Source organism: Asterias rubens, chromosome 3, assembly GCF_902459465.1.
Source record: "Asterias rubens chromosome 3, eAstRub1.3, whole genome shotgun sequence".
NCBI classification, from domain to species: domain Eukaryota; kingdom Metazoa; phylum Echinodermata; class Asteroidea; order Forcipulatida; family Asteriidae; genus Asterias; species Asterias rubens.
Window position 1 is genome coordinate 12,775,568 of NC_047064.1, and position 14,571 is coordinate 12,790,138.

General features: G+C 48.7%; 1 protein-coding gene across 2 annotated transcripts in view; it reads left to right on the forward strand.

Annotated features, from left to right (window-relative positions):
- The window catches only part of LOC117288445 (ubiquitin carboxyl-terminal hydrolase 8-like), a 110,104-nt gene that overhangs the window by 70,278 nt on the left and 25,255 nt on the right, over window positions 1–14,571 (forward strand). For both annotated transcript variants that reach the window (XM_033769313.1, XM_033769312.1), the window contains exons 9-11: window positions 147–910; window positions 11,386–11,974; window positions 14,202–14,394. In XM_033769313.1, the coding sequence (XP_033625204.1) occupies window positions 147–910; window positions 11,386–11,974; window positions 14,202–14,394 (1,546 nt within the window). The remainder of the gene's footprint in view (window positions 1–146; window positions 911–11,385; window positions 11,975–14,201; window positions 14,395–14,571) is intronic.

Genomic DNA, 14,571 nt, shown 5'->3' on the forward strand with positions numbered 1-14,571 from the left:
GAAAATGATCTTGCAAAAACAAAATTGGTTTTAGTGGTCAGATTTTGCATCAGTATTCTCGCATGCACAGCAAATTGCATCCACCATTTGTTGCTTGGTACATGTACATTGATACGTTAGATTGATTTTGCCCCTTTGTTTTTCAGTGAATTTTGATTATCCATCTCTTGAGGATGAGCAGCCAAGGAGTCTGCCTACAGCCAGCCCAGTTTCAGCTCAAGTGAAGTCTTCTCATGCTATAGATGTCAATGGCCAAATATCAACACCTAGTGAACCTGCTGCCACTTCAACAAGTAACTCTGTCAAGTGTGTTCCTTCTGTGGACAGATCTAGTAAGCCTAAACAGCCTAATGAACATGCAGCTTCAAAACCTGACGTGTGCAATTTATCCACCTCACATGGCTCATTCGTCACCCAACTTGATAATACTGAAGCCAACAAAGAAATAATCTCAAACCAAAAGCCTAAAGTGACAAATGTCAATCAGCCCTCCTCTTCATCTTCAAGTGCTAATGGAAGCACACCAGCAAATGAGCAACGAGAAACTCTCTCTCCAAACATACAACCAGTGATTCCTCATCGTTCCCTTAAGCCACCATTACCAAATAATACAAATCCCTCACAGAATACAATCAATGATGGTATCAATGTTTCAGTGAAATCTGAAGATGAGTCGGTTAACAAGCAAATGCAGTTAGACAAGCTGACATCAGACAAGATATTGAAAGACAAAGATGTAAATGAAAGCAATATCGAAGCAGGAGAAATATCAAGAGAACAACAAGAACACAAAATACGAGAACAGAAGGCAAGACAGGAACTAGAGAACATGAGACAAGAGAAAATCCGAACAGAAAATAAACAACTACGCCTTGAGAAGGCAGAGATGGAAACACAACTTGAAGAGCAGGTAGGAATAATTACACTCCCAAGTATAGTGGTAAATGATGCATTCATTTGCAAAACAGTTATTTTTAAGCTAAAAAAGATTCAAAAGATTAATCAAATTTCTTGTGACGTTAGATTTATAATTGATGTTCCACCTGTAACTAGCAAGATACTAGAACGCTTGACAGAGACATCACTGTGTGTCTTTGTGCATTTTACTCATTCTTGGTCTTGTTCTCTTTCGACAGTAATGATTTGTTTAATCAATCTGGCAATCACCTACACAGTTTCCCTTCACTTTTTTTTTTAATCGCCAACCAAAATTCTCGATCGCCCGCAGGTTTTTTCACTAGGCGGCATGTATTTATACACAAAATTTTCAAAACGAAAAAAAAAAAGTGAAGCCCTTTAAATTGCTTTTTGGGAGGATTTTATATCTGAATTTTTACCTTAAACTATCCGCTTTCCATCAACAACAACTTTAATGACCTCGTGGTTAGGGGGTCGGTTGATTTGAACATGTTTTGAACTCCGTTTGCAACAAAATCTTCATGAATCAACAATCAGTCCTCGATGTGCGTTGTCGATCAACAACGCACATCGAGAAATAATTCAATGAACTTTGCCCCGCAACGCCCTCTGTTGGCAAAAGTTGTCCATGTTATTGGAATTCCTCCAAGGTTGTACTACATTGTGCACAGTCTGCAGGCAATATGCACAACGTGCGGCAATTCTTTACTCCGTTCGTGAGCGGTACTGCATTGAAGTCTAGTCAAGAACATCATGAATATGGAATTATCAACAGCCAACAACGGCCAATCACAGCGTGAAGAGTGTTGGTCAGAATGGACTTTGGACGACTGTGTGTGTTGTGTATGTGCTGTGCATACTGCAAGGACCAGTGGGCGACCGTGTACTGTAAGGATACTCGGCACCATGCAGTTTGTGCATCGTGTTTTCAGTTGATTGTACATGTTTTCTGAAACAAATGACAGCAATTCCAGTCCCGATCACGGCAAAATTAAATCTAGCAGGTATCTAGAATTGTCAGACTTACTAGTTTAAAAGCTTTAGTGAAAGTTTTCTGTGGGATTTTGCCACTGAACCCTCATTTATATGTGAAAAGGAATAATTATTTGACTCGCCCGGGGGGCTAGTGAGAAAGGGTTTTCACTCGCCCGCCGCTGTTTTCACTCGCATTTGGCGACCGGGCGACCGCTAATTTCGAACCCTGCCTACATGCTGACATGTAACAGTGTGGTGGTATAAATTAAATTCAATAATATTCAATTCAATAATACGTTTATCCCATACTCTTGTTGAAAAAGAACAATTGTGAGAATTAAACAGTACATAGAAATTTAACAAATCTAAAGTGCATTAAATTATACAAAAACAATATAATCTTTTAAAGCAAATAATAAATTAATAACTAGGAATTAACTATGTACAAGACAGGAGCGAGAGCATGAGGCTGTGTATAAAGGCTCCCAGGTCCCCACTTCGACACCGAGTATAAGCGTCCATCCGTCGGGAGGACTCGCTGAATCAAACTCGGGGGATGCCCAACGTGGAAATCCGCTACGCGTAGCGGAGCATATTCCACTCTGCTCACCTGACTTGTCACATGACTCGTCAGGTGGCGTCGCGGGCATACAGTGCCGATCGGATGTGCAGCAGCACACAGACTCGCGCCCACGCGTTTGGTTCTGTGAGGCTTTGATAGACCACCCGTGCGTGGGCGCCCGCGAGTTTGCAAGTGGCAGCTTGCATGGTGAGGCGGGCGTGACTGCACATGATCATTGACGGGCGGCGAGCCTGGCGACACATGCTGACCCTCTGGAAAAGGGGGAGTCCTCGGATGAATCATTGGGGTCAGAGGAAACAGTTAACATGCATAGGCTCTCCAACTTTGAGACCCAACTTAGGCTGGTCCAAAGGGACATGTCTTTACGACGTTACGGCTATCGCCGAGGCCAGTAAATGGAAGCCGGTGAAATCGCGCGAAACTGCGTATTACCATTTTCCACAGGCAGACTTTGGCCAGCATGGTAGACTTGGTAGGGTTTTGCAGGCTCCACTTGCGGCCCCTGCAACTACACTTGTTAGCATTCTACCGACTGAAGCAGAACAAGTTGGGTCACATGATCCTGATACCTTGCCATATTTATCCCCATCTCCGATGGTGGCTCCAGGAGGCAAATGTGGCGTCAGGTTTGTCCTGTCGACAAAGCCGACCGTCCGTCATCATAATGACAGACGCTTCATTGATGGGTTGGGGGGCGACACTACCCCCACGACAGGTGTATGGGAAAGAAGTTTCCAATCCCTTCACATCAGCTTACTGGAGATGTGGGCAGTGGTGAATGCCCTCGAGCGGTTCAAACCCCAAATATCGGGGCAGCACGTGCAGATCAGGTGCGACAACACAACTGTGGTCGCCTACATCAACCACCAGGGGGGCACCCGATCCCCATCTCTGTGTCTACTGGCATGGAACCTCCTCCATTGGGCCACCGGATTCAATATTCATCTCTCGGCGGTTCATATCCCGGGCACGTCCAACGATCTGGCCGATGCGCTGTCCCGTAAAAGGATCGTCCCGACAGAATGGTCATTGCTCCCAGCAATTGCCCAACTACTCTTCAGCTGGATGGACCGGCCATATGTAGACCTATTCGCAACGACAGCGAACGCTCAGTGGCCATGTACTGCACCCGGAACTACGCCCCATGTACTGCACCCGGAACTACGCCCCCCGGGCCCTTCACACAGATGCCCTGTCGATGGCATGGGACGGGATACTGGGTTACGCCTTTCCCCCAATCTCCCTCTCTAGTCCCCGGGACAGCTCGACTCCTCGGGGGGCTATGCCTTTGACGGTCCGTCGTCGGCACAGTCCTCCCAACCTTCGCAGCCCCTGCGTGCTGCGTCGGTCGTGGACCCAGTTGACTTCGGGGGGAACATTTCCCGTTCCCCCTCGTCGGTCAGCGCACAAGGGTCCAGCCTGTCTAAGGGTAAACGCCCGGGTACAAGCAAGTAAACTAAAATTCCTGCTACCAGGGCCGTTACCAAGAAGAATAAGGCAGGCAAAGGAAACCCCGTTCCGGGGTCTTCCACGCCTGCCGCTAAGCCACCCACTGGCCTACTGCGGACGGAGGGGGTCCCCCCTCCGCGTGTCTCAGTGCGCCATTTCCCATCCAGCCCCACCGAATCTCCCTCGGTGGTCGTGGTGGGGGACGGGGTTGAGTTTGCCGACCGTAACCCGGCCGCTCATGCCATCGGGCTGGGCCCGCTAGCGGTCGGTCGCGATTGCTCATGCCGAGCCGGCGAACTGGGGTTCCACTGGTATCCCGCACTCGGTGGGTCCATCCTCATCCTCGGGTTTTACCCGTTGTTCTGGGATCCCCGTGACGCAACCCGTGTCCGAAGGGACATCGGAGGTTACCCCAGCCCTCTCTTCCCGTCGAGGAAAAAAGGCCAAAAAGGGGAATAGATCTCGGCGCTCTTTGAGCTCCAGTGATTCCTCCCGGGAATCCCGCAGGGGCAAACGTCACCGCGGTGACTCGCTTTCACGGGCCGACTTCATGGAGACCTTTCAAGCGTTGACCGCCACCCTGGCGGGCAGGTTGGAGCAGGGCCATGGCCCAGTGGCTCCGCCCGTTTTGTCGGCCCTTCATGGCGTGTCAGCCCCGCCGGGTTTTCCGGCCCGGGTCGACTCACAGGTCCCGTTCGACCACCAGTGGGTGGCCTCGGGTAGCGGTATCCCTCATACCGTGAGCAGGGCCCCGGTGTCTCCGCCGTGCCACCGCTCGGTAGCGATGCCGACACAGACTCGTGTCCCAGCGGTATCCCTGGCCCCTATGGGGCCACCTGTGACCGCCAGGGCTGTAACATCCCTGTCGGGGATCAGTTTGCACCCGACGTCAGAATTTTCTGATTCGGGTTCAGCTATGGGCCATGGGCACTCGCCCGGGACGAGTCGTCCCCCTGGGGACGACTCGTCCCCGGAAGAGGACGAGTTGTCCGCTATGCAGCGGTTGTCAATTCGTGAGACTGAGTTGCGGCTCGTTCAGCGGGACATGATCCGAGCGCTGAACCTGCCGGCCGTGGCCGACCCCCCTCCTTCTAAACGACAGTCTTTCAAGAAGAGGTCGGGTCCAGCTCCATCGGCCCAGAATACATTTCCGACTCTGCCCCTGGATAGTGTTTGCACGGATCGTATGGATGCAGTTATGCAGGCAGGGAAATGGCGGGCGCATGCTTCACGCACTGAGGCTTACTATCGTTTTCCCCAAGGGGTTTTCGATGAGTATTTTGCAACGCCCGTTCTCCCAGATTCGGCATCGGATAAACTCACTGCCGACCGGGGGGGCTACTTCCTCCAAACGTCCCTTCGCCGATAAGGCCCGTGGGAAATTGGAGGAAGTGGCTAAGAAGTTGGACTCAGCCTCCCGTTTTGGGATGCGGTCCACTTCTTTCTTGTTACTCCTTTCCGAGTATTTGGCCTTGGGCGCTGACGGCGACTCGGCGGTTCCCGCCGATCTCGTGGTCGCTGCCCTGCACTGCCTTGATGATGGCTTGGGGACCATCCTGGACCAGTTCTCACGTATTTCCGCCCTGGCTACGTCTTCCCGTAGGGCGAACGTGTTGGACGCACTGTTCCTTCCTTCAGTGGGAGCGCGCAAGCGTCTTGACGCTTTGCCGCTCACAGGTCCCGACCTTTTTGCGGGCCAGTTTCAAGAATCCATGGAAGCTGAGGCCAAGCGCATCAAGGCGGCGGATAAGATTAATTTGAAGAAACCGGCTGCGCCCAAGGCCAAGGCGAAGAAGCAAGCCTCCTATACCATCCCACGGCGTCAACCTCAGCGGCCCGCCCGTGGTGGGTTTCGCGGCAGGGCCGACACTCAATCTAGTGTTCGAGCCGCGCCGACCCAGATGGGACACCAGCGCCCTCAATCGGGGCAGGGTTTTCACGCGCCAAACCCCCGATTCCCAGGGGCATGGCGCAAGTGACTCGCTTGCCTCAAGGCGGCCTCCCACCGACGGACCCGTGGGGGGCCGCCTTCAGAAATTTCTGGGGTCCTGGGGACAGGTTGTCTCCGACCGGTGGGTCCTCGAGACACTCGAGTACGGCTACGCGCTCGAGTTCACGGGGACCCCCCCGTCGGACATGATAATTCGGCCCACGCCGATTCCGTCCGACATGGGAAAGCGGTTGGCTCTCGAGGGGGAGATTTCCTCCCTCCTCCAGAAACGAGCAATTTACGCCGCTCCCATGCAAGGGGCGCAGACGGGTTTCATGTCCACCTTCTTCCTGGTTCCCAAGAAGGAGGTGGGCGAGTGGCGCCCCATCTTAAACCTGAAACCCCTCAACAGATTCATACGTCCGCAGCGCTTCCGTATGGAGACGCTGCGAACCATTCTCGAATCTATCGTCACACCCGCCTGGGGGGCGAGCTTGGACCTGAGGGACGCGTACCTCCACGTGCCCATCAGGCCCGAGGATCGCAAATTCCTACGCTTTATGTACAACAGCGTCATGTACGAGTTTGCGACCCTGCCCTTCGGGTTGTCCACTTCGCCCCGAGTGTTCACCCGGGTAGTGAAGACAATCGGGGCTGCTCTACGGAGGCGCGGGGTCATGATATTCATGTACCTCAACGACTGGCTGGTAGTGGGGCCATCGCGGGCGGCGACGGATGCGGCACTCAGGCTCACCTGGCGCCTCACACCGAAAAGTCGCACCCGATACCCTCGCAGACCCCTACCTTCCTCGGAGCTGCTCTCGATCTCCGTCCACCGAGGGGACTAGCCCGCCCTACGGAGGACCGCGTACTGAATCTTCTTCAGTGCGTGTCCCCCTTTCTCCCAGGGGCTGTGGCTCCAGCAAGGGCTTGGCTCAGGCTCCTTGGCCTTATGGCCAGCATGGTGGACTTGGTGGATTTTTGTCCACTCCGGATGCGGCCAATTCAGCTCCATCTGCTGTCTTTTTACCGCCCTCGACACCACCCTATCCACCTGCCGGTACCCACTACGCCCTGGCTGATCCCGCACTTGCGGTGGTGGCTGGACGAGGCCCATCTCACTCAGGGGCGCGTGTTCCGCCCCCCTCAGCCTTCGGTGACCATTGTCACCGATGCGTCACAGCAGGGCTGGGGGGCGACCCTCCACCCGCGCCAGATCGCGGGACAGTGGGGCCCGGAACACCGCTCGTCCCACATCAATGTCTTAGAGTTGATGGCGGTCTTCAATGCCCTTCGACATTTTCAGACTGCGGTGTCGGGACGCGCGGTGCTCGTGCGGTGCGACAATACCACGGTCGTGGCTTATGTCAACCGCCAAGGAGGCACCCGGTCGGCGCAGTTGTGCGCCCTGACTTGGGAGCTCCTTCACTGGTGCATCCGCCAGGGCGTTGCTCTGTCGGCAGCCCACATCCCGGGGGAAGAGAATGTGACAGCCGATGCCCTCTCCCGGGGCTGGATTGCCCCGACAGAGTGGTCCTTGCTCCCTCAGGTGACACAGACCCTCTTCCGGCTGATCGATCGACCCCACGTAGACTTGTTTGCCTCACGGGCAAACAATCAGCTGCCAAGGTATTGCTCAAGGGTTCCAGACCCCAACGCATGGCAGATCGACGCCCTGTCGATTCCGTGGGAGGGCCTCCTGGCTTACGCCTTTCCGCCATTCTCACTCATCCCCCGGGTGTTGACCAAGATAGAGACCGCCCACTGCCGGGTGCTCCTCATAGCCCCGTTCTGGCCGCGTCAGCCGTGGTTCCCTCGACTCGTGAGGCTCCTGGTCCACCGCCCGGTGGTCCTGCCTCAACGTCCGGATCTCCTTTATCAACCCAGTTCCGGGATGATTCATCCGGCCCCGAGGGAACTCCACCTGACGTGCTGGGTGTTATCACCCAGTCGCTCCGCACAGCAGGCCTTTCACGCCGGGCTGCAGAGCTTGCCGCCCAGTCGAGGCGTGCCTCCACTCGTAAGGTCTACGATTGCCGACTACGCCATTTCTTTAAATGGTGTAGACGGCGATCTATACGTCCCCCCAGTGCTTCTCTGAGGGACGTAGGGGATTTTCTTCTCTACCTGTACGAGAGTGGGCTGGCGACCGCCACGGTAAAAAATTACCGGTCGGCCATCGCAGCCATTCATGAGGGTTTTCCCGATGGCTCCTCGATTTCTTCCAATCAAGCTATCTCTCAGCTGGCGCGGGGCATGTTTGTATCCCGGCCTCCGGTACGCAAACTTGTCCCGTCTTGGGACCTCCAGAGTGTCCTCTCCACTCTAGCAGGTCCCCCATTCGAACCCCTCAGCAATGCTCCTTTGCTGCAGTTGTCGATAAAGGTTTCCTTTCTGTTGGCGGCTGCTACGTCGCGCAGACGTAGCGAGCTCCACGCCCTGACTTTGGCACCGGGTCACATTCGTTGGGAACCCGGTGGTGTCCGGCTGGTTCCTTCCGGAAGGTTTTCTGACGAAGAATCAATCTGATTCTTTTCAGCCTCCGGCATTTTCGTTCCGGACTTAAAATCCTTCTCTGCGGTTGCGGCTGACAGGCTTTTGTGCCCTGTCCGAGCGCTTAAATGGTACATAAGCCGCACCAAGCCTATCCGCTCTGGCCATCACCAACTATTCTTGGCCTCGACAACCCCTCATCAACCGGTAACGCGCGATACCATAGCCCGCTGGATCGTTACCGCCATCCGCTCCGTTCCTCGCTAGTCCTCTTCGCATCAAGTCTTCACCCTCGGTGAGTTCTTGTCTGTATGCCATATATTTATGCCACTGTCTTAAACATTGATAATGTTTTTTCCATGTCCTATGGGGACGACACCCCTCGGGTCGTGGGCGGACAATGTGGCCCCCATAGTTTGCGTTTCTTATCTTGCAACAGCTGGTGCCTCCTTCCGGTCGCGCCTCGTTGCCATGACGCCATAATAATTGTATGATGTGCAATAGTCCTGCGTATACCCACCGCCTTCCAAAACGGTGCTAGTCTATGCAATTGTAGTAATTTGCTCTACAGGTAAGTAGAGTGACGTAGACTCCCCCCCCCCCACAGTAGTGTGGGTAGGGTCTACGAAGGAATACTTACCTGTAGAGCATCCCTCCCGCCTGCCCCACTATACTTGGTTCTTGTATACTTGTACGTATGAGTTTCCGAGAAAGAGGGCGATTGCGCATGGCGTTCGCGCCGGTGTGCACTGGGCGATGGAGGGCGCTGTTGCACTTGTGGTAAAAAAGTCTTAGTGTTACCTAGCGGCGCATAGGGAATATGCAATTGTAGTAATTTGCTCTACAGGTAAGTATTCGTTCGTAGACCCTACCCACACTACTGTGGGGGGGAATTTTCTTGGATTATCCTTCTGGTAAAATGTTAACTACATTTGGTGATAGGGCTTTTTCTGTGGCAGCCCCTAAGCTTTGGAATGTGCTACCGTTTCTTATACATTGTCTGTAGTGAACAGAAACTTACCTCTTTTAAATTGTAATATAAAAACCCACCTTTTTAAGACCGCTTTTTAGTGTGTCTTCTTTTATGGTAATCTTGCCAGTTAGTTTAGAGTTTTAGCATAGATGGGGTTAGAGGCGTCTGTCTCCTGAAATAATCAAAATATTACCGATGCCAGCAGAGATAGGCCTATGTAATAAGTAACTATTAGTTCTCTGTTGGCGGGACAGACGTATTCCCATACTTTTGTTTGGGCACTGGCCTGGTAACCAGTCTTTTTTCTTTGTCTTTTTCTTCCACTCTGTGCTTTTTAATATGTGTTCTTCGCCTTTGATCATTTTTTATGTAAGGGGCGCAATATAAATTTTAAATATTATTATTACTATTATTAGTTGCATGTAGTGTTTTTTCTTGCCAAGTTTGATTTCACGATTGACCTTGTTCCTGAAATACCTCCACAGCGATTTTTGTTTACCATGGAAAATAATTTGAAAGCACGTTGACGCTTGACAACGAGTGATTTGATGTAGGGTGTCAGCCATGGTTCATCAGTAGGGTGTTTTTTGACTGATTTCTTTGGAAATAAAGTGCCTAGCACACATCTAATTGTTTGGTAGAACTTGCTAGTGTTGGTATTGCAGAAAATCACCCATGACAATAATGCCGGAATCAGGCTGCCGAGTGAGAAGTTGGTCAACAATGGAACTGATGTGATCAAGCAGACGTTGAGCAATAATGCTTTTTGGAGGGTAGTAAACAGTTCCAATCACAATGTTTGAAATTGAACGTGGAGGCCGAATGTTCACCCAGATTGTTTTGATGTCCTCAGGAACCACTATTATGTCAAGTAAGGTAGCATTCAAGCATTCTCTGGTGTAAAGAGCTACAACCCCTCCTCGACGCTCTTTCTTGGACGCGAATAAAATGTTGTAGCCATGGTTACTAAATTGATCCACAGTTGGTCTGGGGAAAACCACATCTCCGTGATAGCTCCAATGTCAACATTGTTATTGTTCACAATCAGGCTCAGTTCATCAACTGTGTTATTGAGGGAACGAGGATTACATAACAAGGTAGTATGTATTTGTTAAGGCACTTCGGTTGCTCAGTTGTTATGTTAATGACGCTCCGGATTCCTCTCTTTTGTGTGGGTCTAAGATGGTGGACCTTTGCGACATTACATGTACTATTGGAATATGGCGAAGTGTTGTAGATCCTCCTCTGAAACCTCACTTATTAATTTTCACTGTGTTACTATCTCTCAAAATATTCAATGTATGTTTCGGTAGGTGATGGATGTTTTCTTTTGTTAAAGGCTTGTACTTTCCAGGCCTGAAACTTCACGGGGGCAACGAAGGCAATTGCCTCAATGCACCCTGGTCATTACCTTGGTGCCCTGCAACGAAGGCAATTGCCTCAATGCACCCTGGTCATTACCTTGGTGCCCTGCAACGAAGGCAATTGCCTCAATGCACCCTGGTCATTACCTTGGTGCCCTGCAATGAAGGCAATTGCCTCAATGCACCCTGGTCATTACCTTGGTGCCCTGCAACGAAGGCAATTGCCTCAATGCACCCTGGTCATTACCTTGGTGCCCTGATATCTACGATTTCCCCATAGGGTGCCCTTAACCAAGATGAATGCATTGGTGTTCTTGCCCTTTCAAAAAAAGAAGCATACAGGCGTGACTTTCTTTGTAGACTGAGACGTTGCCTGTGTACGCCAGGCAACAGCTCCAATTTTACAAGGCAGAGACTACTGCCAGTGCATTTCTAGGAGAGGTTGATGATTTCCTGGTTTACCTTGCCAGACATCTTGCCACTAGTACCTTCTGGAACTACCACTCAGCAATCGCTGCAGTCAATAAAAAGGTTCTCTGAACACAAAACTGTTCCTTCTAGACAGTCATGCGCAAAAGATGATAGCACCCAGAAAGCTAAAGTAACATTGTATCTAGTAAGTTTGTACTTTAGACAGTAGCTCTATTAACTGTGCTATATTATGAAGCTGTTGTATGACTCTAATATTTCTTCATTTTAGGTGAAAGCTTACCAGCGCATGCAACAAGAGTTGGAGGTTAAAAAACTTCTGCTAGAGGAAAATGCTAAAGTGAGGGAGGAAGAACAGAAGGCAGAATTGAAGAAAGAGGAACAAAGTGTGGACACGAAGAGTAACACCATTCCTGAGCTCTCAACTGAATCAGTAAATCCACCTACACCAGTAAAAGCTAAACTGACACCAGAAGATAAACCTAGTATGACATCAAAAACAGAGCCTCACCAGTCACAACCTTCAATGCTACAAACTAAACCATCTCACCGAGTGCTCAAACCAGTTGATCCAAAAGACCATTCAGTGCAGCAAGTACACACTAATTCAAGTGTCTTGCCTGCTTCGTCATCAGGCCATGTATCGGTTACTTCAGGTTCAGTGCTTCCCCCAGGCTGGGAAAAGAAGTTACATCCGTCAACTAACAAGTATTACTACTTAGATCATAATACTGAAACTACTCACTGGAATCCACCTGCTGATGTTGGACCAGGTGGAGCAGCTTCTCTATCAAATCCTAATTTTACAATGCCAGTTACAACAACATCACCTTCACAAAGACCTGGAGATAGAGTAACAGGTATGGAAAATCATTTGCTGTATGTATTCCACTGATACAAGTTGTATTTGTTCATCGATGTTCTAACAAGATAATCAAAATAGGTTATGTTGGCATCTTTTCCAGAAAGTGAGGGAACCACGATTAATTACAAGGTATAAATAACACATGTACATTAATAAATACCTTGGACAGTTTCCAGACTCTGATTGCTCAAAACCCAATCACGTGGGAATGTATTAACGGATGATAAAGGAACGGCTTTGGATAATAGTGAATAAATGGCCCCTAAACCAGCATACATTGTGTACAACTAGTTTGCACTTTGCAATGTATCGCATGCTTATTCATCTTAGTTTCATTGCAACTTCGGGCACATGCACGTACGCGCTGAAAAAGTATCAATTTTGATGTACATGTTACAGGTGCACATGTATAAACTCATACATGTATGTCCATTATGGTCTTGTTCACAGCGACATGCTACATGGACGCTGAGCTCATAAGTGAGTTTTAACGCACATAGAACAGCTATCGTCCAATCATTTGCCTCCTTTGACCATTATTTTAAAGAGTCACTGGTCTCAAAGTATCAGTAACGTGATTAACGCATGAATTAAAATATGGCCCCTGATTAATAGTGTTTGGACCCGGTCTTCACTGCGTGGTAATGATCTTGGTTGGTGGCTGGCGCTGTTAATGGACCGACGATGTCCGTTAACAGCACGAGCCACCAACCCGGTCATTACCCTGCAGTGAAGACCGGGTCCAAACACTGTTATTCCCTATTTAACCCACACCTGTGACGTCATGCTATTGTTGAATTGCTCCATTGTTTTGCACTAATGGCACAGTGGGTACAACCATAGAGAACTATTCACCCATTGTGCAAACGGGTGAAACTGTCCCCATTGCGCAGGTCGTGCAAAATAATAGATTTATGGAATAAAGTAAATGACGCCATTGACGCCAACACCATTATTTTTTTAAACACAGGTTAGAGCTACGTAATTATAAATGATCGTAAAGACTTTACACAAGTGAACTGCTAAATTTTTAATTATGATTCAGCTGAGATATTAAAAAATGTTAGATAACTACATGTACAACAGTCATTTAAATATGTCTTAAAGTCAGATAAATCACTTTCATTTTAACCAGTACCTTTTAAATATGCTTAATTTATCATGGTAAGTGAGTAAACTCCGTAAAAATTCAGTTTGCAAAGATGCTTCTTTGAATATCTTTATATAATGACAGGAACTTAACTGAAATTATTGTCGAATCAAAGTTATATCCGAAATATCTGAAACTACTTGCTGGTATACGATAGGTTACTTTTGTAATTTTCACCTTCTGGGGTAGACCAAGCAAGTCGGCTACAACATCATCCGTATCGTCGTTACTTTCTGTCACTTGACAAAATTTACTTTGAGTCAGGAAAAAAACACTGTCGAAGGAACGAGCGTATTTCCTAAATGTCAGTCTTCGTCCATGCATAGAGAAAGGACTATGGTCCATGTACCACGTTTACGCACGACTGGGGGTGTTCACTGAAGTGAACAAGCTTACGTAATACATACAAACAATTGACTTAAAAATTAAACAATATCGCGCCATTCGTGCAAAATAATGGAGCGATTTTAACAATAGTGACGTCTCAGGTGTGGGTTAAGTCGCATAATGCCCTCGGTGAACACGCCATTCGTGGGTACGAATGGCCCGAGGGCGAAGCCACGAATGTCGAGCACCTCGGGCATTATCCTATACATAATAGACTGTGCACATTTTGCAAATCTGTGCAAATCAGGAGCCATGGTCTATTTACATTGCTTTAACAGCATACACAGGAAACAAAACCTTGCACTTCATACATGTGTAGGTCTCACCAATTGAGTGTGCATGAGACTTGCACATTTTATCTCCTGCAGTTAAAGTAAAAAAAAACCTTGTTATGAATTGAACTCTACTATGTGCAGCTGATTCTGTTGATACCACTGCTTACCAGATTCAACTGTGTGCCAGGAATAAGGACATAAGTGCAACCAGCAAATCGTTGAAAAAAAAATGTATTTGCTATATTGTGTGTGATTGAAAAACATGTCTTGGAATTAAATTTAGCATTTTTTTTTTTTGCTTTAGATTTTATGCTTAGAACCCCTCCCCAGACCTTTTTTTGCTTGAATGAAGTCTGTATAATACAGTAGAACCTTGGGACTTGTACTGTTTTGTTGCTTATTGCTGCAAGGTTCACCAGCAAGACAGTCTGCTCCTACTCAAACAAAAACTCGCCTCAAGTCAGATTCCTCATCAGGGACTCCTAAGTCAAGTTTGAAGAGGTCCTTTTCTTCTCCTAACATTGCTCAAATGGTTGTCAATGAGAATGAGGAATTGCCAGGATTAATGCCAGCTATAAATCGGAGTAACAAACCAATCCAAAGGTAAGGACAACTGTTGATAGATTCATTTGCACACTTTTTAAAAAGTTGTTTAACATGACCAGCTCAAAAGATGATCTTTCTGAGAAAAAAAACCTGGTTAACCCGATTTGAATGAAACAAAAATTAATATTATATAAACCGAGCTTACTTTCAAATTATGTATTAATTTTATGGGAA